This window comes from Pelmatolapia mariae, linkage group LG12 (genome assembly GCF_036321145.2).
Source record: "Pelmatolapia mariae isolate MD_Pm_ZW linkage group LG12, Pm_UMD_F_2, whole genome shotgun sequence".
NCBI lineage: Eukaryota > Metazoa > Chordata > Actinopteri > Cichliformes > Cichlidae > Pelmatolapia > Pelmatolapia mariae.
In genome coordinates, this window is record NC_086237.1 from 16,747,610 (window position 1) to 16,770,513 (window position 22,904).

Below are 22,904 nucleotides of genomic sequence, written 5' to 3' on the forward strand. Positions count from 1 at the left end.
TGTAAAACTCACTTCACTTAGGACTGTGACGCTGGCGTTCCAGCAGTTTCCATTTCATGACAAGCTTGACCCTTGGTGGTTCCTGAACATCCTAACCAATTTCCTTTCATCTGTGGGTGACAGTTTGGGTCTTCTTCCAGACCTTAGTAAAGTGTTGATATTTCCAAATAACTTGTACTTATGTATAATTTTCAGAACTAATGATAAATTAGAAGGGTTTTTTCCCCCTTTAGAAATAGCTCTAACAAATCCTGTTTATGCTGGCAAAAAGAAACTACCAGTTGTCAATCACGATCACTATCAAGTCAATAGGCCTTGGCTTTGTCCAGTTAAAGACATTGTAGAACCTTCAGCACCACTCCTTCCACCCTGGAAAAATAACAATTCAAAGACATTCGCACCCATAATGTATGTATGTATGTATGTAAACCTTGACCACTTATTTGTTCTCGTGTCTGATATGTGTTGTATGAATTTGTAAATAATCAAGACCACTCAGGCTAACCTTCAGTAAAAAAAGCTTTTATTTGCAGAACATCAAATCTCCTTCAAGAGTAATGGTAACATTAAACAATTGGCATGTGGTGATCTGGATACATGAGCTGCACTGATCACATCAGCTTCTCTTTGGACTTTAGTTATAGAACCTAGTAAGTGCAAGCAAAGTCTGTCTAGAACATAGATCTTCTGGCATAATGCTATGAGATCTGCGCTGAAATAAAAAGAATTTCTCAGAAAGGAAACGGCCTATCTGCACTGCTCTGTCAACTCCAGGTTAGTATTCGCTCATTGCCAATATCATCTAACTATCATGACGTCTTGCAAAGAAAGACCGTCTTGTCAGGTCTCCACAAGCACAAAAGGCACATTATGTATTTAAGAGATAACAAGCGATTTTCCACAGTTGTACACTGGCATGGATATTCTGCTGTATGAGCTTTGATCCCAGCGATAGGCTGTTAGTTTTCACCCCCACAGAGAGCGAGCAGAATCTTCTCGTAATCACCTGCGGTGTCATCCTAAATGGAGAAAAATACAAGTAATTTTTTTTTTTTTTTTTTTTTAAATCCATAAATCTTTACATGTTTTCTTTTGACATTTTTGTACCGTCATATGCACAATCCATTCAAAACTGAACATCTGGAATGGGTTTAACTTTTAGATGTTTGCTCACCAGAATGTCCTGGTAGAGTGTTTTGCCATAATTCTTCTTGTAGTCTTCCTTGATCCGCTTCATGTCAATTTCAGAGCGGCTCACCATGATGCGGGTCAAGATATGCTTGCGGGTACCTTTACCCTGAAGGGCAGAAACGAGCCAGTCATGAAACATTTATATTATAACATGCCATTTATTATATTATATGTGGAAAAGATAACAGAAATATTGCATGTGATTAAAGGGAATTTTTAAAAGTAAAAGGTTTTAGATTTGACTATTATTTCTATTTAGCGAAGAGCTGTTTTGCTACAGAACTTCAAGAACTGGACAAATTATAGGGGATTTACTCTTTATATCTATGCAACTGACTAAATGTAAGTCAGTTTGTAACTTAAAAACATCCACCTAGTTATCTTGTTTTGTAAAAACTGAGATCAAACATGTCAAAAGTTGCTCCAGTGGGCAAAGGAATACCCTTTTTCAGCATTATGATGCTACTATGTTCAGACATTCACCCAGTGATAAATGTATTAAATGCATGAATACTCCTTTGTCCATGGCTCAGGTTTCTCATGCTGGGACACTTCTCCAGTTCATGGGAGCCTATTTTTGACACTGACTGAGCTGTTTATTATTTATGTGAATTAGCCGATTGGCTAATTCACATAAATAATCTAAAGTTAGCACATTCTGATCCAAAGCAGCCCAGCATTGTTCACCAGTGTCTAATTATCTTCTGTGAGAAGGAGGTATTTGGGGTTCAAAAGCTTGCCCAAGGACACATCAATATACAGATGCAGAAACTGGGGACTGAACATCCAACCTACTAAATAGCAGAAACCCGGCTCTAAAACCTGAGCCACATTGACAGCCAATTAGTTTTTTCAAATGGCAATTGGGATCATCCAAATTAAAGAGTACTTCTACATTTATCCACTTGTGAATTATTTCCCTGTAATATTTAGTTGTACCTGTAGCATCCTACATATACTGTACCTTCATGGCCAAGTAGAGTTTCTCTGCAAAGAAGGCAGTTCTGCTTCCAGCACACTTCACTGTGAATATATATTTTTTTAAGTTTTAATCCAGTCCATCCAGAATATGCTGATTTAATGCTAAAGTAATAGTTTAGAGGTTTCATAAACAGAGGTTTATGACTTTACCAACTGCTGTGAGGCAATTCTCAATATCTCCCTTCAGTTCGAGGTCGAGGGCTTTGGCCACATCCACTTTGCTGTACTTTTTGTACCTATCAAACACTGAAGTAGAAGAAAGATTAGGTGTTATTCCTAAGAAGGAGATGTTAAAGATAAGACTTAAAAAAATATATATACTTAATGGTGCAAGAATCAAACCAACCTTGTCGGAGATGAATGGCACTCCTGCTGGTTAGGATGTCGATAAAGACAGCGCAGTCCGTTCCCTTCCTGGCCTCTCCCGCCTCATACAGAGCCCTGGCATCACTGTCAACCAGCTGCTCGCAAACTCCTTCAGTCCTGGCAGCCTGTGATATGAAGAAACAGATTGATTCCATCAGCACAGCAATCAAACTAGCTAATTTAATAAATCATGGATATTTTTAAGAGTTGGCAAGTTGAAAAAGCACAGTAAGCACAAACAATGTTCTATTTAATGCCACTGAATTCACCAAGAAAGCTTCACATTTCTCAAAATTTAATTAAAATGTGGCTTTTAACTTTAAAATGTGAACTGAGTTTGTAAGATATCCAAATGTGAGTACACGTGACTGTATGTGTGTGTCTAGGGAGTAAGTTTGCTTTTTATAAACAGCTCGGTGTTCCAGCTTCAGTGGGGAGTCTTATGTTGTTTCAGAACTTAGAGCATCCTGGTGCTATGACAGAATAAATGATTTCGGTAAAGATCCTGCAACAGAGCAGTAAATAAAACACACTCAAGTACCTTGCAGAGCGCAATGAGAGCCTTCCTGAAGTCTCCACTAGTGTCAGACTTGATGTCCTCTTCCAGCTCTTTCTTGTATTCTTAGCAAAGTAATCGCAAAAGTGGAATTAGTTTTCCCACTGGCACTTGTGTTGTTGTTCAAATTTTAGCTTCTAGAAACTGAAGATTGTTGCTTGAACTTTGGCACAAACCTTCCTTGTAGACTTTCTTTATGTCTACGATCTGCCGGTTGGTTCGGGAAGCTAAAATCTCAATCAGGGTGTCCTCGTCTGTTCCCAGACCCTGAGGCAGAGATACACAGATAGAAGGATTGAGACAGAAAGACTCTTAAGGCTTCACAAAACCAGTTAAACACACCTTTTAGCCACCTCCCTTTAGAAAAACAAAGGATTAATATGTTTAAGTGGGTGGATATCATCATGTGCCGACAATAAGAGATCATGGTGAAACCAGAGAAAGCATTTTGCACATATGTAGTCAAGTACTTTCTAATAGCTTTTTTGTCAATGTGCTCATCTTAGTAATGTGTGTTTGTGTACCTTCATTGCCAGTTTTAGCTGCTGGGCATCATACTGGGCAGGAGTTTTCAACAGAGCCAACACGACTTCCTCCAGATCTCCCTTCAGAGCATTTTTCAGGGCTGTTTCCAGAGGCTAAGAGGTATCAACGGATGATTAAATGTATGATCCAGAGGAAGTAATGTTTCCTGTCAGTTTTGTAATGTCTTGATCTGATCGTGTTTGTCTAATTGTCATTACCTTGCCGTTGGCCTTCTGGTAAGCCTCTTTAATCTGCTGCCTCTGCTCGTTGCTCCTTTTGACCAGAATTTCAATAATGGTGTTCTCATCCACACCTGCACAAGCAAGTAAAACAAGCATTCCTGTCATTCTGCAGCAGTATGACTGTTCAGCATTCATTGTTTGGTGTGTGTGATCCCACAGAGATACAGAAGGTAATTACATATGATGGCCACCAGAGGGTGTTAAGATTCTTGACAAGAAAGCCAAGAAAGTCTGTACTTAACACTTAGAGACACATTGCAACACCAAAGCATGCTCGCACACGCTTCAAAGCGTCCCTCATGCATTTCAGCTTCACCTTTTGTCTTGATGGCCTTGTCCAAGACTGCTGCATCTCCACTAGGGTTGAAATTGAGCGCTGGCTTCACCGTTCCCTCATTCTTTAAAGCCTGAAACGTGCCAGATTATTGCGTTTGGTAAATACTTTAGTGGAATGTACAAGGTGGGATGCAGAGGTGCATTTTTCAAATGTTTTAACTACAAAAGTGTTGAAACCCAGTGACTGTATCCTTGAAATTAAGACAGAAAAAAGGAGCCCCTACGGTTCCTCCCTTATATTTCAGATGTCAACACAAAGCTTTTAAAATGTTGGCAGATGCCCCGTTTGGACTGAAGTGAACAATAAAAGAGTCCAAACTGTTATCCTACAACTTGTGCAACTTTCTCTAAGCTTACTTTAAGAAATCGGGGAAAGGAGAAGTACCATTTTGTTCTGTTTGCAGAGTTTATAAAGGGAGGAGCTCAAATTCCGGCTTCAGTGACTCATACATTCCCAAGACTCTCTATGGTTATCATTCTCTGTGCATATAATCTTTACAGTTCAGGCCCCTTTTTACTTTAATGATGTTTCTATAATTAATCTACCACCATTTTTTTTGTTAATTTCCTTCCTCTCTTCAACATCTAAACTCATTCATTCTTTTTATATCGACACCTCCTACGCAGCGTTTTTCTACTCTGCTCTACTGCCAGATCACTTTTTCCACCCTAGCATACCACAGGAAGAGACGGAAAAAAAAGGAAAAACAGGGTGTTTGGCCTTAGCAACTGGAACCACAGTGTTACATACTGAATCATCGGGCATGCCCAAGTAAACGCTCTGCTCCAAGAAGGCCTGGATGAAAGACATGGTGGGGAGTGGAGTCTGTCTGTAAGAGAGGAGGAGAAGAAGAATGTCAGCAGTGTTTGATCCAAATATGAACATTTATCGTAGCATTTAAAGTTTTGTTTCTCCTTGTGAGAAACAGTTGAGCATCTAAAAATAAAGGTTTTTGTAAATGTTGCTCAAAGTAGTGACTCTTTCGGCAATCTTCTAAGTGAAGTTCTAAAGTATTAAACAAAAAAAAAAAAAGTGTTTTCTTTTATCTGCTGTTGGAGAGGTCAAGTGAAAGTCCAGATATCTACTCTGGATTTACAATAAGCAGTTTTCTATAATGACAAGCATCTGTAGCAAACACCCTGGCCACACCCACTCATCTCTGATACGGACATACATTATAATGTGGGATAGAATATATCTATTTATATCATCCGCTCGATTGATTTTATGATAGAATTTGCTTTCTCTACGTAGTTGGGACAGCAGAGCATTTTCAAGACAAACTTTAACCTCACACTCCCTCCGCCTCGTAAGTTGCACCAATCAATATACCTTGCTGCAACTTTAGATCTCATCGGGGAGAGGAGACCGAAAGCCATCAAATCTCGCTCCAAACTCAGCTGAGTTCAGAATCTACAACGCCAAAGATTTCCTGGGAGTCAAAAGACTTACCGTGTTGCCTTAAAGAGAAGAAGTTTGTCTCACCGAGTTTCCAGGGGCGTTGTAGTCACAGAAAGCGTGTATTTATACTCGAGCACAAACCACTCCTAGTGACGGGTCCAGCCCACGCCGCCCTCCGCGGCTACCATTGGGCTGAATCTCTGCGGTGTGTCCTCTGCAGCCGCAATCTTAACGCAACATCCGGATTCAGTGTAAGAGCTGGCAACAGATCCTCCTGCAGATTTAAAACAGTCCCGTTGCTTACTTGAAAACATCTGCCGATCACGTGCCAGGTATAAAAAATGTTAATAAAAACTGTGATCTCGTGGACATGTGGGACATCTGGGAGTGGTGTGTTCAGGGTTGGGTTGCTGCTTGCGGCACAGGGAGGAGAGGGCGGGGCGGCGGGGGAGTCTCTGGCTGGCTGGAGTACCACCAAAATAAAAAAAATAAATAAATAAAAACAAACCAACAAACACGAGACATAATGATACAGACTTATAATTTGCACCGATGTTTTTTCGAAATTCTATAAAATTTCGTGAGCGCGAGAGCCCTCGGTGCGCTGCTTGCTGCTGTGCTGAAGTCAAAGTAAACTTTATTGTCATCTCCGATATAGTATAGTATATAGAGACGAGACGACGAGGCTCCAGTTACAACAGTGCAAGTAAACAAACAATAAATATATTGTTTGGGGGGGGGGTGTCCAAAAAGAGCACATTTCATTCATAATGTTGTAAATCCAAGCCCATTATAATTATAATTTGAATCTTGGGTTGTGCGAAATCCCAGAAATGGAATGATTTCCTGTGTCGTTCAGTGGTGCTTTTTGGTCATCTCAGTCTCTCACTGAACGTGCTCCTGTTAGTAGCCAGCATGGCATGGAGTGGGTGGGAGGTATTATCCATGATTGTCCTTATCTTGGACAACACCTGCCTCTCAGACACCACCCTAACGGAGTCCAGCTCCATCCCTACACCATTACTGGGCTTGTGGATCAGTTTATTTAGTCTGTTGCCATCTGTGACCCTCAACCTGCTGCCCCAGCATGCAACAGCATAGAGGATAGCACTGACCACAACAGAGATACAACAAGATAACACTAATTAGTAGGGATAGTGAAAACTTCTGTTTACGTTTGTTAGCCACTTGGCTATGATAGTAAACAGTAGAGACTGATGTAGCTTACTGAATCTTTTGGACTGTGTTCAGCACAATATTAATTAGTCATTGTCAGTTGTTGATTTGTCCTATTCTCATTGTATGGTGAATTATGATGGCTGTTTGTTAAGTGTTTGCGTACTATGCATACTCTCTCTCTCTTCATATATATGTTTGTGTGTGTGTGTGTGTGTGCGTGTGTGTGTGTGTGTGTGTGTGTAAGTGTAAGTGTAAGTTTCGCCAAAGGGAGTGTTCGTCCAGGGTGCCAAACAGGCTAGGACCGCCACTGGTCTTACTGGTTGGTAGATCAATATCTGTCTTTGACGTTCCTGCTGTTTTCTCTTGTCTTTGCAACAAGGTTATCCACGGGTGATGTTAAACAGTATGACAGCACTACTGTGATGTATTTATGTGGGAGTCCAGCATTACATTGTCTGTACGAATAACCAAGCTAACCAAGACCTCAAAATTTCTCCAAAGTCTAAGCGTTGGAGTGACAAGATAATGCGTGTCTCTGAGGTGTGTTGTGTTGTCATGACAGCAGGGCCAGGTTGTCATACTCCTTGAAGTCTGCATGTCTCAACAGAGTGTTAATGCTGTCAGTGATTACAATATTTTAACCCCGTCAGACTTTGTAATCAGACGGAACAATTGAATTCCCAGAGGCTAGTGGCGACATGCAATAAAACCTCCGTCACATATACGATATGTCCTGATATTTTCCGGTGATGAAAGACTTGTGTGATTAATTGGTTGGAGTTTCCAGATTGGAGAAAAAGGGTCAGTTTGATATCCAGGGTTAGGGTTGCGAATGTGGAGAAATAAAGGGAAACAGCAGGCAAAGCTGCACTTTCATTAAAGTGGTATCACGGGTGGATTTACCTCTAAGGAAGGTGTGTTAAACAGATGCTCAAGCTGTGGGCCAAATGTTCCAAATGAGTTTCTCAGTCTAAGAAAGAAAAAAAAGGAAACTGTAACAGAGACCCTGAGCCAAGGACAAAAGGACAACAGTAGCAGCTGCAACTGATATGATTTTATTACAAAATAAATTCTATTAGCAAGAATTTCTGATTTTGTCTTCATTCTCTTCTTATTTTTTGGATGTAGGTGGTGTGTTTCAGTTTTATTAACTTTATTTGGGAAAATGTAGGTTTCCAAGAAAAGAAAGAGAAAAAACAAAGCCCAAGTGAAGTGTGTGTGTGTGTGTAAACCATATATGTGTCTGTTAGTATGAGGAAGCATCCAGTTACAATCTCTATCTCACACACGGGAAACCTGAGGACTGTTTATGGCATCTTTTTACCCTCTGGCTGTGCAGAGTTTAAGCTGGTACCCGGTGAAACTCTATCTCTGCAGGTTTAATATTTAAAGACTGTTTAGAGTTTGGTTCCCATAAGAGATCAGGATCATCTCGTTCTCCTGATCAGCACAGCAGCACCCTGGCCTGAATCACACTGAAGGGATCTGAGCTGCTCTGACAACCAGGTAGTTCTGCTTTTTTTTTTCTCTCTTTTTTACATTTTTGTATTTAAATATACATTCATTTGCATATTTTTACAGTTTAGTGGATGGTGTTATAGTAAATTTGCACAAGTTTAGTAAAGGAAGCTGAAGATTTGTCCTGATACGACACAGTGAAATGAGAGAATCTGAAAATAAAAATAGGTCCACACTGAAAGTTTGGGATTTTCAGTTTTTCCTGTTCTGAAGCTTGCAGCTTATAGTAGCTTGGAGTGGCTGACTGAAGGATTACACTCCTTGAGTGAAGCTGCTGAGTGGGCATTTTGACATCTGCACATAGTTTGAGGGCGCGATTGAAAGTTCAAGATATAGATTAAAATATTTGAGGATTTTCAGTCTATAAGTTCATTTTTTTTAGCTTTCAAAATTCAACATGATTTTTCCTTTTTGTGTGTTTCAGACGGGTCCACTCTCATGTGTCAACTTAACAGAGATCAACCTAAAGAATACACTGAAAAAAAGGGATTGTCCATCTCTTGGATTTATGTAAGCATCTTGCGTGTATTTAACACTATTGCCTCATGCTTTAAAGTTAAGTGTAACTATATAGTGTAGAAACTACATGATATGCAGAGAGGGTAGATTAAATTGTTCATATCATGTTCGAGTGAAGTAAGTCAATAATATAGCAATGTTAAATCTCGTGACACCGCATGGGATTTCAGTCTTGTGCGCTTTGGATCGTGGTTTGAGGAAGGCATCCATCTCAGTCAAGTCGAGCAGCCGCCTCTACTTTTTTCGGTATACCGAAAAATATAAATTGGGTGGTTGTTAAAAGGCTACCTTGTAATTTGAACACACAAATTTCATGTTTCTATCTTGAACGTAATTAAATCATGTAGGATCTGTATGAAATTCAACAACTTAATTTGTTCTTGTTGAGATGACATGTTACAATCTAGTAAGAGTGGTTAGTTGCTGGACTCATGAAATTCACAAGATCGCACAAGATTTCAAACTGCAGGAAAATCACTGGAGTCATAAGAGGCAGACAACTACACACACACCACGTGTATGCTATTGCTATTTATTGTGGTGTAACCTGTCAAGGACAAAAACGTACAGAAAATTCTGCATCAAGCCTTGAAATCATAGCTTTCCTACTGTTGTTAAGCCCGGATCGGTGGCGTGGTGGTTAGTTCTGTTGTTTCACAGCAAGAAGGTCTTAGGTTCAAATCCACAATCTCGCTAGTGGTTTCTATCTGGGTATTCTGGTTTCCTCCCACAGTTAAAAGTCATGCAGTCATTAGAGTTAGGTTAGGTTAATTAGTGATTCTGTGAATGTGAGTGCAAATGGTTGTTTGTCTCTATGTGATAGACTGGTGAGCTGTCCAGGGTGTACCCTGCCTCTTACCCTATCACTTCAGGGTTATGCCCCAGCCCCCCTGCAACCCAGAAAGGAGGATGGTAGTTGTTGTAAATCCATTAAATTTTTATGTTAACCAGACTCTAGACTTTGTTGAACATTATGTAATATGAAGACAACATGTAGTATTTAAGTGACCAAGTACTATTGGGGTAAAAGTTATTGAATAGTGTTGAAATAAAATGACAAAATTGTGAAGGATTAAAATATTCCAAGAGCTCAACTTACTTCATCTAAACATGTTTCAATTGCGTTTTATCAACACAAAATGCACAGGTTTATTGAATATGAATAAGTTGTGTTGATTTAACTCGGTTGTTTAAGTTTCTGCCAAAGCAAACCAGTTGTGTGCAACCAATGTCCACTATTGAATTAAGTAAATCCAACATGGCCTTTTTTTCAGTGTAGCAGTGACCTGCACCACATATTTATATACACAATGTACGTGAACTCTCCCGGAGCTGAGAGTGGATCCTATTCACTGACCTTCCTGGGAAAGAAAGTAGGAAGACATCGATCTGTAGCTCCTGCAGGCAAGCAATGTGAGTTTAGAAACAAAGTCCCATTACTAATGGCTTTTATTTGTATGCATGGTGAAAATAGCATCCTTGTTTTTTTGTTGTATCTAATATCACATAAGAATAGAACTGACAGAGGGTATTGGGTGCAGACAGATGAAGTTGGACATGGGTTAAATATTTCAGCTGCTTGGATGCCTCCTTTGTGAAGCATTGAAGCAGCCAGTGCATTGAAAAAAAAAAACAGAACGCATTGTTCCTAAAAAGGTCTGGTTGAAAATCTAGATACGAGAACCTGTGGAACCAGATCGAAGCACATGCAAGCACACATACTGATTGACAAGTACACAGACTTACATGGCAGTTGCATTAATAACTGGTAGCCACTACATCTGAATAGAAATTACACCAGGTGTGTTTTTCACAGTTATTTTTTATGTGCAATTGAATTCTCATGGCTTTAAAGGTCTTTATATCCCATGAAGATGTTATCAGTACCTTAAAGCTGCGTGTCCTCATGCTGCACCTCCTTTTTGTTCTTTCACCTTTTCTCTGTCTACAATCATCAAAAGTCTATCCAAAGTAATGGCAGTGAAGGGAAGGATCATATCTCATCTTTTCACTGTTTGTATTTATAGTTCATATGTAATATGTTTCTCTCAGTTGCCTGGGAGACGACTTTCAGGTCTACTTGCCCCGAGGACCGTGTGGTGTCCTCGAGGGTTGCTAAAGTCCCTGTGGCAGCGCAGACGCTGGAAGAGCTACCAGGCAGTGTACCAGAGCTTCAAGATGAAAGGCCAACCCCGATTATTCACAACACACAGCTTGACCAGTATGAGAAAACCACAGCAGGTCAGACCAGCTGACTTTCAGTTTTGCCCTGTTTTCTGCCTTTTACCGCTGGGCTCTTCTATAGCCTGCTTTTAGACTCATTCAACTGGATAACTGTGTTTGTACTCCAGTAACTTTCTCTCCAGTTCCTGACATAATTTCTGTTTCTCTGCTGAAAGGTGTTTCTGTGAGGAAAGTTACAACATGACAACACACCCACATTCCTGTACGAGGAACAAAAGAGGGGAGAGGGTGGGATGGGTTCTGCATGACACGGAGAATGATGAAGTTGTCAAACAGGGCCAACTTGTGGAATATTTTAGACAAGGCTGAGAGTGGCAAAGCTTCGAACTGAAAGAGAAAGTAAGCCAGAACTAACTGTTTAGTTAACTAGAACATATTAATCATGTTATAATCTACTTTTTGATTGCAGCCTTCAGAAATGTAAATAGACATTAAACTGAATGCCATGAATCACTCAAAATGAAAATGTAAGACATGTTTGAAATCTTAGAAATAAAATGGAACTGTTTCCAAGTGATTTATGTGTTTTCGTTTTCCCAAGAGTCCTTCTATGTAAGTGAAATAAAATGATCATAAATTTGTTATAAAAAAGATTACAAACTTTAACCAGGTTAGCTCACTCTGAGCAGTATTTACTTGTAAGAGAATAGTATTGTATGGGTGGACGCTCCCTTAGAGTAAAGTCACTACTCCTCCACATGGAAAGGAGCCAGTTGTGGTGGTTTGAGCCTCTGAAAAGGATGCCTCCTGGGTGAGAAGTTCTGGGCATGTCCCACCGGAATGACCCCGCGGCAGACCCAGGACACACTGGAGAGATTATAACTCTCGGCTGGCCTGGGAACGCCTTGGTGTTCCCCAGGATAAGCTGGAGGAGGTGGCTGGACAACGGGAGGCCTACAGTTTTTTTCCTATCTAGGCAGTTCATTCTCTTGACAATACTTTGTGTAAAGATAGATAACATGTTGGGCCCAACTTGAAAAAAAGGCAGATGTGAAATGCAAAAGTGAGGTCAGAGGTCAAATGTCACATGATATTTGGATACCAGCTATAATGTGACAGTAAGAATCCCCATATATCAGTATCATAATCTGAATGCTCCCAATACAAACCAATGCAGTAGAATTTTAAGCATTCATGAAAAAGATAAAAGATTATTGAGGTTTAACCTTATTTGACCTTGAAGAAAAGGTCAAAGGTCCAAAGTAATGTTATATTAAGAATCCCCATATATTATTCCATAAATGCATATATGCTCTCAATGCAAACAATGACAGTAAGAAACATTTTTAAATGCTCTTTATGGCATTACTGTATTATCACTTTGACCTTGAGATCAATGCATTGAGCTTGAACAAGAGGTCAGAGTTCAAATATAACATAACATTTTAAATCTTACTATGCTACTTTTTATATATATGTTGACAATAGGCACCACGCTTGTAAGAATCTTAGTTTTTCAGTTATAAGGCTTTTTGTCAATTTTTGACCAATGAATCAGTACATTGACCTTGAAGACCTTTGTAAATGTAAGCGGGATTTTAATGGCCATGACTCCACTCTACACCCCTAAAAAGATCAGAATTATCAGAATTCATTTAAACTTTTAAGTTATCATGTTATTCAGACAGAATGACAGCACACATACAAACACTACCAAAACATAACCTCTGGGGTGAAGGTAACAAAAATACAGTTTCCATCCACGTGGAAAGAAGCTAAATGAATTTATTTGAACTTTTTGGAGCTGTTTTTTTAGTTTATATGATTCATTTCATTGTTAAAATCTAGCATTTCAACTCAATTCTACAAGCAAGCTGGGTAAAAAAAAGTACACAAGCAAACAATGAAAGTATTTCACAAGCTTCCACCTGTAAAGTATCATGACTATTTAATTCTATATATACATACAATACCAGTCAAAAATCTGGACACACCTTGTCATTGAATGTTTTTTCTTTATTTTTTACTACTTTCTAAATTGTATATACTAACTATAGACATCAAATATATGAAGCAAGATCTATGAAACTATGTCAGAAAGAAATCTGATTAATAACTCTAAATATGTTTTAAATTTTATATTTCTGAAAGTCACCACTCTTTGCTTTGTTGACAGCTCTGCAAACCCTTGGCCTTCTCTCAGTGAGCTTCATGATGTAGTCACCTGAAATGGTTTTCACTTCACAGGTGTGCCTTGTCAGGGTTCATTTGTGGAATTTCTTGCCTTCTTAATGGGGTTGGGAGATCAGTTGTGTAGTGCAGAAGTCAGGTTGGCACACACCTGACAGCCCTATTTGACAACTCTTAGAATTCATATAATAACAAGAACCAATCAGCTAAGTAAAGAGAAACGATAGTCCATCATTACTTTAAGAACTGAAAGTCGGTCAGTCTGGAAAATTGCTAAAAATTTGAATGTGTCCCCATTGCAGTTGCAAAAACTATCAAGGGCTACAACAAAACTGGCTCACACAAGGACTGCCCCCAAAAAAGGAAGACCAAGGGTCACCTCTTCTGCTGAAGATAAATTCATCCGAGTTACCAGTCTCAGAAATTGCAAAACATCTCTACATCAACTGTTCAGACGAGACTGTGCAAATGAGGCCTTTATGGTCAAATAGCTGCTAAGAAACCACTACTAAGGAAAAGTGTCCTGCCGTGTCTTTGTGTGAGGCAGACCCCAAACACACCTCCAGGCAGTGTAAGGCCTATTTGACCAAGAAGGAGAGTGATGGAGTGCTGCACCAGATGGCTTGGCCTCCACAGTCCCCTGACCTAAACCCAGTGGAGATGGTTTGGGATGAAATGGACCGCAGAGTGAATATAAAACTTGTTTTGAGTTATTTCACATGCTTTTATTTACTACATATTTCCATATGTGTTCATTTATAGTTTTTGTACCTTCAGTGAGAAACGTAACGTAAAGAGTCATGAAAATAAAGTAAAACCATTAAATGAAAAGGTGTATCCAAAGAAAATTGTATATATAAATATATAAATTATATAAATATAATTAGATAGTTGGGTGAAAATTTACAATTTTCTTCACTTAAGCGACTTAAAAAATTAGGGAAACTGTTTATGTTTACACAGGGATTACAAAAAAAGCTTCCAGTAGACAATATGTGCTTACAGAACCTGTACCTTCTGCTTTTTCATATCTATTCAGTTTTAATTCCAACTCTCCAAAAACATGTGCTTAGCTGTTCAAGCTGTTGCTTATCCCCAAACTCTTTGGATGAAGAGGTGGGCCGCATTCAGGCGCTGGATCACTGCCAGCCCAAGGAAACACAATGGACAAGAGGTCAACCAAGGTGCTGTAAAAAAAAAAAAGAAAAGAAAAAGAAAGTGTGCTACCTACAATATCCTACAAAGAATATTGTATGAGAGGAAATGGGGGTTATAGTGTGTGCGTGTTTCCCCTGCAGTATGGGTGTTCAGTTTCTGCTTACACAGTAATTGCGTTGAAGTAAAAGTAAAAAATCCAACAATGTAAAACAGTCTGTGACAAATCAAGAAAAAATTAAAAATACTTAAAGTAGCAATAATAAAAGTACTGGTGATGGTGACCGTGTTTTATAGTGCACAACATTATTAAATTTTTTAAAGCATCAGTGTTAAAGCAGCATCTCACTGTTGCATTTGGATGAAGAGTAGCTAGCAATGTCCCCTCTAATTTTTCATGTGTCTGAGCGAACACACAAACTCCCTGAGCGATCCCTTGGACCACTGTGAGCGACATCAGACGTGTGCACTGTGGTCACGCCAGCATCGAATCCATCCAAGTTACATGGTTTATTAAAATAATCAAATTACAGCATTTACATTTATGTTAGACTACTTTTAATTAACTGCTTTAGCCCACTTATAAATGAAAATTTAAAAAATCTTGTTCATGACCTGTGTAGTATGTTAACACTATTGGAAGTAAAAATAACTTGAACTCCAATTTTGAAAACACACTTTTTTTCTTTTTTTCATAAAGCTCTGACTTGCATTATGAGTCTGTGGTCTCGGAGAGAGTCCTGTAACTCTGTCTGCCAAATACAGTATATAATGACCAATGTTGGGCAATTAATTATATAGTTACTTCTTCAAAAAAGTAACTCAGTTTGGCAAACAAAGTTTTTTGCAGCTATTTTTTTAATGCAGCCAAGGTGTTTTTAAATAAACATTTCAAACTATTTACAGAACAATCAGGTGCTCTGCATCAAATCTGATGCCACACAAATTATTTGTGCCACTCCAAAAATAATTTCTGTCCACTATGAGACAAAGGAGAACAACAGCCTGATACCTGCAGGCCTGACAACAGCAGATGTATCACTCCTGTAACACCTGTAACATTCAGCAGTCGCCTCATTGTTCTGACACACACAACAAAACTATTGACTACACTACACACTCACTACACAAGATTTGCGCTAAACGTCTCAAATCTCTCACATCTCAGAACACCGCCGTCACTCCTAAAACTTCCCCCCGTTTCTTAACAACTAGATGCCACATTGCCATATCATTTTTTGATTGGTCGACATGGTACTTTTTTCGACCAATAGGAAAGGGTGGGGGGTTGGTTTTGTTTTTGCTCACAGGCGGAGAGTGCCTGTGAGCACTCTCCGCCTGTGTTGGTTTTCCTTATAAAACGCCGTTTTTACCGTTTCTTCCCGCAGTAAATATAAACAACGACAGTATTCAGGAAGAAAACCAAACATTGTATATATTTTTATCATAACTCTGGTTTTACGTGGCCTATCAACACAATTTAAAAACTGGTATAAAGTCCACACTTTTCCCTTTTTCAATTGTTCCATCTGTCCTGCTCACCTCTCCAATGGTTGTACACGTTGTCATTAACGTGGCTTCACTCCACATCAGCCACGCCGCTTTGCTAACTAGAACTCCAGTGTCAGCACATAAGGACGCTGTCATAGCCTGTCAACGACGTTGATTGGCTGCGTATATACGAATGTGAATCGCATCATTGGCTGGACTATGAGATAAGGTGGCATCGTTCTAATCCCATACGGGAGCAGCCAGTCACTTACTGACTAACAATGCAAAACAGAATTGTTAAAGTTTTAATTTTAATTTCAATTCAGGTTAGATTTTTTTTGTGCGCAACACAGATTTTCTGTGCGCAGAGACCGTGCCAGCAGTGCGCAATTGCGCACGTGCGCAGCTTAGAGGGAACATTGGTAGCTAGGTTTAATTAATCCCAAACTAAGGCCAGCACACCTCAAAAGTTAAATCATATCTGATATGCTGAGACAGGAGTAATAATAAAAAAACAGCAAAGTACAAAAAAACAGAAATACATGCGAAAAATACAAAAAACACTTTCATTTTAAGGAGTCAAAGGACAAAATGGTTGGGAACCACAGATTCAGAGCAAAAACATATACTGAAATGTTAATTTTATAGTATTTTAAATTTGCAATTTAGTTTCTTTCTCTGCTGTGAGACGAGTGTGACAGTGGGTGTGGTGGAGTGTGGAAAAGTTACTTTTTATTATTGTTCGTTTTAATACAGGGAGGAGTATGAAATGTGAATCTTGCGACACACCCCTGCATTCATGTCCTAATTTGATTTGTAATTCATTCTCTAGGCAGACCTTAAATTGAATATCTATAGAATATACATAAATGGACAAAGTGAGCACAAGTTAACATAGGACTACAAGCAGATTATTCATGGTTGCATTGTTGATCCCTTTTTAGAAACTGTTTCAGTGAAGTTTTATGTGCCACATGCTGATTGCCCAACATGAACTGGCAGACAGGTAGATCAGTGCAGTCTATCTAGTTTAAGTCTATGTGTGTTTGCTTTTACAAGCTTAGTCATCATTTTAACATGATTTCCAAGTATACTTTGAGAACTTTACCTGTGTACAGATTTAAAATCATGCTCCTTGTGCATGGCACTAGAGAGACAGGCTTGCTACTAATTATCACTTTAACTAAGCCCCATTCTCTGTAATAAACAGTCATTTGCAGCTTGCTCTTTCTGCAGGCTCATCAGAATCTCAGCTGCCAGGCAGGAGTGATGCAGATCAAGTTGAGCAGTCACCAGGTGGCAAGATCTACATCCCATATGAGTCTGCTGAACTCTGCATTGCTCAGGTAAAACAATGAGGATCATCACAGGACAGTCGTGCAGACCAGTGTAGTTTTATTTAAAGTCGAATCAGTTTTACACTAGTGGAGGTATCACGGATTAATATGTTAGAGAGACAGCTCAGGTTGGATGATTCAGGGACAAAGTAAGAAGGGAGATAATTAGTTTGTTTGAACTTGCAGATGGAAACAGATGACCTGCTTGGGCAACTCCAAAGTGAAATAGCAAAAAGAAGAAGAAAAACCAAAAATTAACATCCTAATCTCAATCAGCCTGTGATGCATGTTAGCATGGTCAAAGCAGACAAAGTAGCTTATTCTTCTTTCTCAGTGGATGATAAATATTTCTTCAGACCTTTTACTTAGTGCCTTGCCTGGTTGCAGGCATGCAGACACACAATGAAGACACTGTCAGACACTGTTGTTTTGCTCTCATTCACACTCACATGGCTGCCTTGATTGTGCCACTGTTGCCCTCGAAGGCATTTGATCAGGATCATGATACCAGGATGCATTTTTGTGTCTATCTGATATCTGTTAGTGACTGTGCGCTGTAAAAACAGATAGCCAAGGACATGGAAAGCATGAGTAAAAGGCATCTGGAAATGGTCCAGGAGCTGGAAGCGAATTTCCAGATGACAATGCGGGAGAACCAGGTGATGATGTGTGTGAGTGTCTGTGTGAGGGAGTCTACTAAAACAAAACAGTACTGACAACGGTCCTCTTTCATCAGGATTGTACCGTGCAGAAGATCAGATCTCACTATCAGAACAAGTTAAACACACTGCGAAAAATCCTGGATGTCTACCAGGAGAAGGTGGAGAAGAAGAAAGCTGACTGGGAGGCTAAAGTTGAGGTCGCAGTCCTTCTCCTATTTGCCGTACATGAACACCTCTATTGTTTTAATCTTGCTCATTTTACTGCAAATTTGTTGTGGTGCATTTCTACTTTTAATTTTCCAGTTCATATTCCTTGTAATCCACATCTGAAATATTGAGTGGCCGGATACATATTTACATGCATTCGTGTTCCTGTTTCCTGCAGAGCCTGAAAGCTCAAAATGAGCTGTTGCTGAAGGAGCAGAGAGCTGAGAGGAAGAGGAGTGTGGAAGAGGCCCTGCAGTGGCACAGAGAAAAGGTTGCATAGCAGTCTGGCAGACTTCATGACCTCTTACATCAGTCATCGAGCTTCTGAATGAGAGCACACTCTTGTGGCTTTATTTGAGAAGAACACTGAGTCTATTTTAACAATATAATCACATAGATTTTCTTCTTTTCTTTCAATTAGAGCAAAATGCTGGAACTGTTCTCCAACAGGCTGGATGTCCTGCACAGTCACCAGGCCTCCAGTGAGTTTATCTGCCATGATGTTAAAGTCTGTGAAACACCAAATGTTTGTGCCTAACAAATTATTCATGCCATTTTGCATTGAGCAGCATTGCAGGAGCTACAGATGGCCCGGCAAGAAATAGGAAAAGTCCAAGAAATGTTGGTGGTTTCCACACAGGAGCAGCAGGAAACCACAGGGGAAGGTGAAAACCTGGAGATTGAAGGACTGTCAGCACAGGAACAAACAGGGGTGGGTTTGAATTTGTTGTTGTGACAGCTTGTTTCTCAAATAAAGGATAAAGGAGTTAAAAAAAACATGAAAAGGACAATAAGAAGAAAAGTTTAGAGTGTTGCTTTTTCTGTTTTGTTTTGATTTATGTTTGGTGGACTAACCCACTTTTTTAATGAAGGACTGCAGTGATTCTGATCAACCACTGGAGGGCGCTAAAGCTCGTCTAGAGGAGCTAAAGGAGAGCCTGTACCAGAGGGAGAGGGAGATCACTGAACTGCTGGAGGCAGAGAGGAGCCCCATTCCTCCGGTGCCTCAGCCACCCTGTGGCGTTCTGCTTTGCACCGTCATACACAAGGTGCTGCTCACACATTAGTTAATATTAAACTATGTGGAAAACCAACTGCCAGCAATAAAATCAAAGAAAAATCATCTCTTTTCCTCCCTGATTTATTTAGGCTGTTGCATCGATTTCTCTTTCTTTAGGCTCATGAAATCTGCAGTGCAGTGCCTGAAACCAGAGCCCTGTTAGACCAGATGATTGCGGACAATCGGGTTGCTCTGGCCGAAGCCAGAAACAAACTGGACCGACTCAAGAATGTTCAAGAAGAAAGCAATGACAGAGAGGATGCCACTGACCAGGAGGGGTTAGAAATTGAAAAAACAAACAAACAAACAAACAAACAAACAAACAAACAAACAAACAAACAAACAAACAAACAAAAAGAAAGAAAGGGGGAAAAAATGATTTCTTAATGGTTGTAATAACTGCTTAATATCAAAATATCAGGTTAAGTTAAGTTACACACTTTACTTTAAAGGTTTTCTTATATTTCACAGGTCAGAGAAATACAAGTCAAATCTGTCTCTATTGCAAGAAACAGTGAGGGAGATTGAGGTCTGTCAAATCGCTTTAGGCTGCATTAAAAATGGAGAGAGCCCCGTGATGAATGGTAAATACATCTTATATTTCCTGAATATGTTGGCTCCAGCCAGTAATAGTAAATGAATTCATATAGTCACATCACATACATTCTTCACTTCTTTTATATAACAAAAATGTACATCTTATTGTCATAATATATTAGTAACAGTCTTTTACATATCACTCTTGTATTTTCCATCTCCACTCAGACTGTGCAGTTTCAGAACTGGAGGATATCCTGGGTCAGGAGGCAAGCCAAACCACGGGTGGAGTTAAGAGTGCCGGTCAGCAGCTTCTATTGCTGCAGGATCAGGTTAGTTTTTTACCACATCAGGTCAGATCTGTCCACCCAAACACTACAGAAACCACAGACAGAGGCATTAATCTGTCTACAGTGAGCTTTTACAGATACATGCTGCTCATTAGGTATCACTTATATTATAAATCAACAGTCCAACAGGGTACCAAAGCAGCCCCATTGTTATTCTAAACATTGATTATAGAATATTTTAGCACAAAGTGCTGTAAATACTTGATTTTATGTAATGCATTCCTCACTATGATAACTCTTTCCTTATCATCATGTCTTTTTCAAGTTGAAGCAAGAAAAAGAAGAGAAAAAGAAAATAATTGAGAACTACACTTCAGAAAGGACCCTGAGGAAAAAATATTACAATATGGTTGAAGATATGAAAGGTATGCATGTATGTCTGTACTGTATGTAGCGCATTTTAGTTTTAGTTAGACTTTTAGTCTAAAAAGAAAAACATGTTTCTTCAGGTAAAATTAGAGTGTTTTGTCGGATTCGCCCTGTGAGCCGAGCCGAAGCTGCGCAGGGTGGGGCCATCGTTGTGGAAAAAATAGACGAATACTCTGTCACCGTAGAAACCCCTCGTGGACCAAGGGAGTTTCAGTTTGACAAGGTGTTCAGTGCTGAAGCCTCTCAGGAAGACTTGTTTCATGACACCAGCAGGTGAGGGGCCCGGCCCTGTTTATTCAACGTGACATAACAGACACAGGGAGTCCCAAATTTCTATCATAGCAACCACTGTGAATCTAAAAAGTAACTTTAAGGTACCAGCTCAGGCTAACCAAAGCTACAGTTACCTAACGTGTGCCACATGGAGGCACTCAAGCTTGGGTTAAATTGGGATTTGTGATGAGTGGGAGCTCTTCTCCGTTAGAGAAGATAAAATTCCTTCATTGCCAGTACACAGACGACAGCTGATGTTGCATTCGCTCATGCTGCTGTGCCACCTCTGTACACTGTTTCTCTCAGTTTGGGATTCTGCTGCTGTGCAATGTTATGGCTATTTAGTAACGTTAAAAGGGAGCAAATTATGCTCAAAAGCAGATTTCAAGAGTTGATGGAAAAGTAGAAACAGCGAAACCCAATTTATGATACCTCTTGCTCCTGAGGTAACTTAACATCAAGCCTTCCATATATTTTGATGCTTTCAACTGAAGAAAATGTTTTTCCCACAGGCTGATCCAGTTAGCTATCGACGGTTACAACGTTTGTGTCTTTGCGTATGGCCAGACGGGCTCAGGGAAGACCTTCACTATGGTTGGGGATAAGGAACAGAAGAATCCCGGGATCATCCCGAGAGCTTTCAATGCCATGTTTGATATCATGCGCGAGAACAGCTCTAAATTCAGTTTCAAGGTAGCAGACATTATTTCACCAGCATATAAACAAACCATGTTTGGGAGAGAAAAGACGTTGCTTCCCTTTGTTCCTCTCTTCCTGGTTACTGTGCTTCCTTTTAGGTTTCAGCCTATATGTTGGAGCTCTACAATGACAGGCTGCAGGACCTCTTTGCGAGCCAGGCTGGTGAGGCCCACGCACACACTCAATCCCATGGCCAGGCCAGGCGGGTGGAGATCAAGAGGAACAGAAAGGGAGTTGTGTTCGCCCAAGGAGCAGAGACAAAAGAGGCTTCCAGTGCCCAGGAGCTCTACGCTCTGTTCCAGCAGGCCTGCGCAAACCGACACATCTCTGCCACCAGTGAGCTCTCGATGCCGTGCAAAAGCCACCCGGTTCAAATAGGGTCCTGCTAATTGATCTGGATTAATCGTGTTAGTTACAGTTATAGCAGTGGGGTGGCATTTAGGTACTTCATTGCAGATCTGGGTTGAAAACAGCAGAGCAACAACACGCTGAATCTTTTTTTTTCATTATAGAATCTGAGGACTGATTATTAATCAACATCTTCTGAAGTCACACTTCTTAAAATACCAGAAATATATCAAAATCCATCTTTCTTTGTCCTGTTGTATTTTTGTCATGGATATTTCTTAAGAGATGAACGTGGAGAGTTCCCGCTCTCATCTAATTGTTGGCATCATGGTGGAGAGCAGGAATCTGACAAACGGGAGTGTAAGCAGTGGGAAGCTGAGCCTTGTAGACCTGGCAGGCAGTGAGCGAGCAGCCAAAACAGGTGTCAAGGACCACCAGCTGAAGGTCTGCTCCTATCTTATGTTTCATGGGTCAGTGAGTGGTTGAAAGATTTGTCATGACTTCTTTAAATTCTTCCATGTTCTCCTCTGTGCAGGAGGCAAACTCCATTAACAAGTCTTTGAGTGCACTGGGTGACGTGATCTCAGCTTTATCTGCCGAACTGCCCCATGTGCCATACAGGAATAGCAAGCTAACACAGGTAATAAATTAAAAAGGCAGTATTCTAGTTTTTCAATTCTCAACTCCAACGTAGACAAGCAGGTCAACCAAAATGTGTTTCATCTCTCTCAGGTGATGCAAGACTCTTTGGGTGGAAATGCCAAAACTCTGATGATCGTCAACATCTCTCCTACAGAATACAATCTTGACGAGACGCTCACATCTCTTATGTAACAGAGAAAAAAAACTGTGTTTTATTGTATTTTATCAGTAAAAACTCAACAGAATAACACTTGAACTCTCTGAACTTTGCAGTTATGCAACAAGAGTGAAGGCCATAACCAACAACGCTCAGAGAAATGTGGAAAGTAAAGAGATTGCCCAGCTGAAAGAGGTGCATGCCACTTTCACAGCCAGCTATTCAAATATATACATTTCTATTTAGAATTAAACCATAAAATAATGTAAATCTACTTTTTTTCCAGGTGATCATGAAACTGAGATCTGGGCAGAGCGTGGAAGAGGAAGATGTTTGAACCGTTCTGCGTCGTAATAGTGAATAAAGTTATGAGTAAAGATTGTTAGAGACGTTCACATATTAATTTAGCCATTACTTAATTAGTTGGA

At 39.9% G+C, this 22,904-nt stretch overlaps 2 protein-coding genes across 2 annotated transcripts; one reads left to right on the forward strand and one right to left on the reverse strand.

Moving 5' to 3' along the window:
- Nucleotides 1–506: 506 nt before the first annotated feature.
- Nucleotides 507–5,743, reverse strand: anxa1a (annexin A1a). Its single transcript, XM_063489125.1, has 12 exons — nucleotides 5,651–5,743; nucleotides 4,949–5,027; nucleotides 4,178–4,268; nucleotides 3,838–3,932; nucleotides 3,619–3,732; nucleotides 3,271–3,361; nucleotides 3,080–3,159; nucleotides 2,519–2,663; nucleotides 2,323–2,418; nucleotides 2,156–2,214; nucleotides 1,175–1,297; nucleotides 507–1,019 (listed from the first exon to the last, which is right to left on the reverse strand). The coding sequence occupies exons 2-12, from the start codon at nucleotides 5,006–5,008 to the stop codon at nucleotides 960–962; spliced, it is 1,014 nt and encodes a 337-aa protein (XP_063345195.1). The 5' UTR covers nucleotides 5,009–5,027; nucleotides 5,651–5,743; the 3' UTR covers nucleotides 507–959.
- A 4,382-nt stretch (nucleotides 5,744–10,125) lies between these two features.
- Nucleotides 10,126–22,741, forward strand: si:dkey-96l17.6 (uncharacterized). The gene is made up of 20 exons (XM_063488751.1): nucleotides 10,126–10,228; nucleotides 10,868–11,056; nucleotides 17,072–17,181; nucleotides 17,739–17,831; nucleotides 17,909–18,031; nucleotides 18,220–18,312; nucleotides 18,463–18,523; nucleotides 18,611–18,753; nucleotides 18,914–19,090; nucleotides 19,219–19,379; nucleotides 19,573–19,685; nucleotides 19,867–19,970; nucleotides 20,254–20,353; nucleotides 20,438–20,630; nucleotides 21,143–21,323; nucleotides 21,428–21,665; nucleotides 21,961–22,121; nucleotides 22,213–22,317; nucleotides 22,410–22,507; nucleotides 22,593–22,741. The coding sequence occupies exons 1-20, from the start codon at nucleotides 10,126–10,128 to the stop codon at nucleotides 22,720–22,722; spliced, it is 2,676 nt and encodes an 891-aa protein (XP_063344821.1). The 3' UTR covers nucleotides 22,723–22,741.
- Nucleotides 22,742–22,904: the final 163 nt, after the last annotated feature.

What these genes read in the sequence shown, in the direction of transcription:
- anxa1a (XM_063489125.1), bottom strand. Translation starts at nt 5,008, where the DNA reads ATGTCTTTCATCCAGGCCTTCTTGGAGCAGAGCGTTTACTTGGGCATG. An exon ending in TGCCATTCATCTCCGACAAG is followed by an intron (nt 2,419 to 2,518) that starts GTTGGTTTGATT and finishes CTTCTACTTCAG; the next exon opens with TGTTTGATAGGTACAAAAAG. An exon ending in CACTCTACCAGGACATTCTG is followed by an intron (nt 1,020 to 1,174) that starts GTGAGCAAACAT and finishes TTCTCCATTTAG; the next exon opens with GATGACACCGCAGGTGATTA.
- si:dkey-96l17.6 (XM_063488751.1), top strand. Translation starts at nt 10,126, where the DNA reads ATGTACGTGAACTCTCCCGGAGCTGAGAGTGGATCCTATTCACTGACC. An exon ending in CTGAACTCTGCATTGCTCAG is followed by an intron (nt 17,182 to 17,738) that starts GTAAAACAATGA and finishes CTGTAAAAACAG; the next exon opens with ATAGCCAAGGACATGGAAAG. An exon ending in TTGTTTCATGACACCAGCAG is followed by an intron (nt 20,631 to 21,142) that starts GTGAGGGGCCCG and finishes TTTTTCCCACAG; the next exon opens with GCTGATCCAGTTAGCTATCG.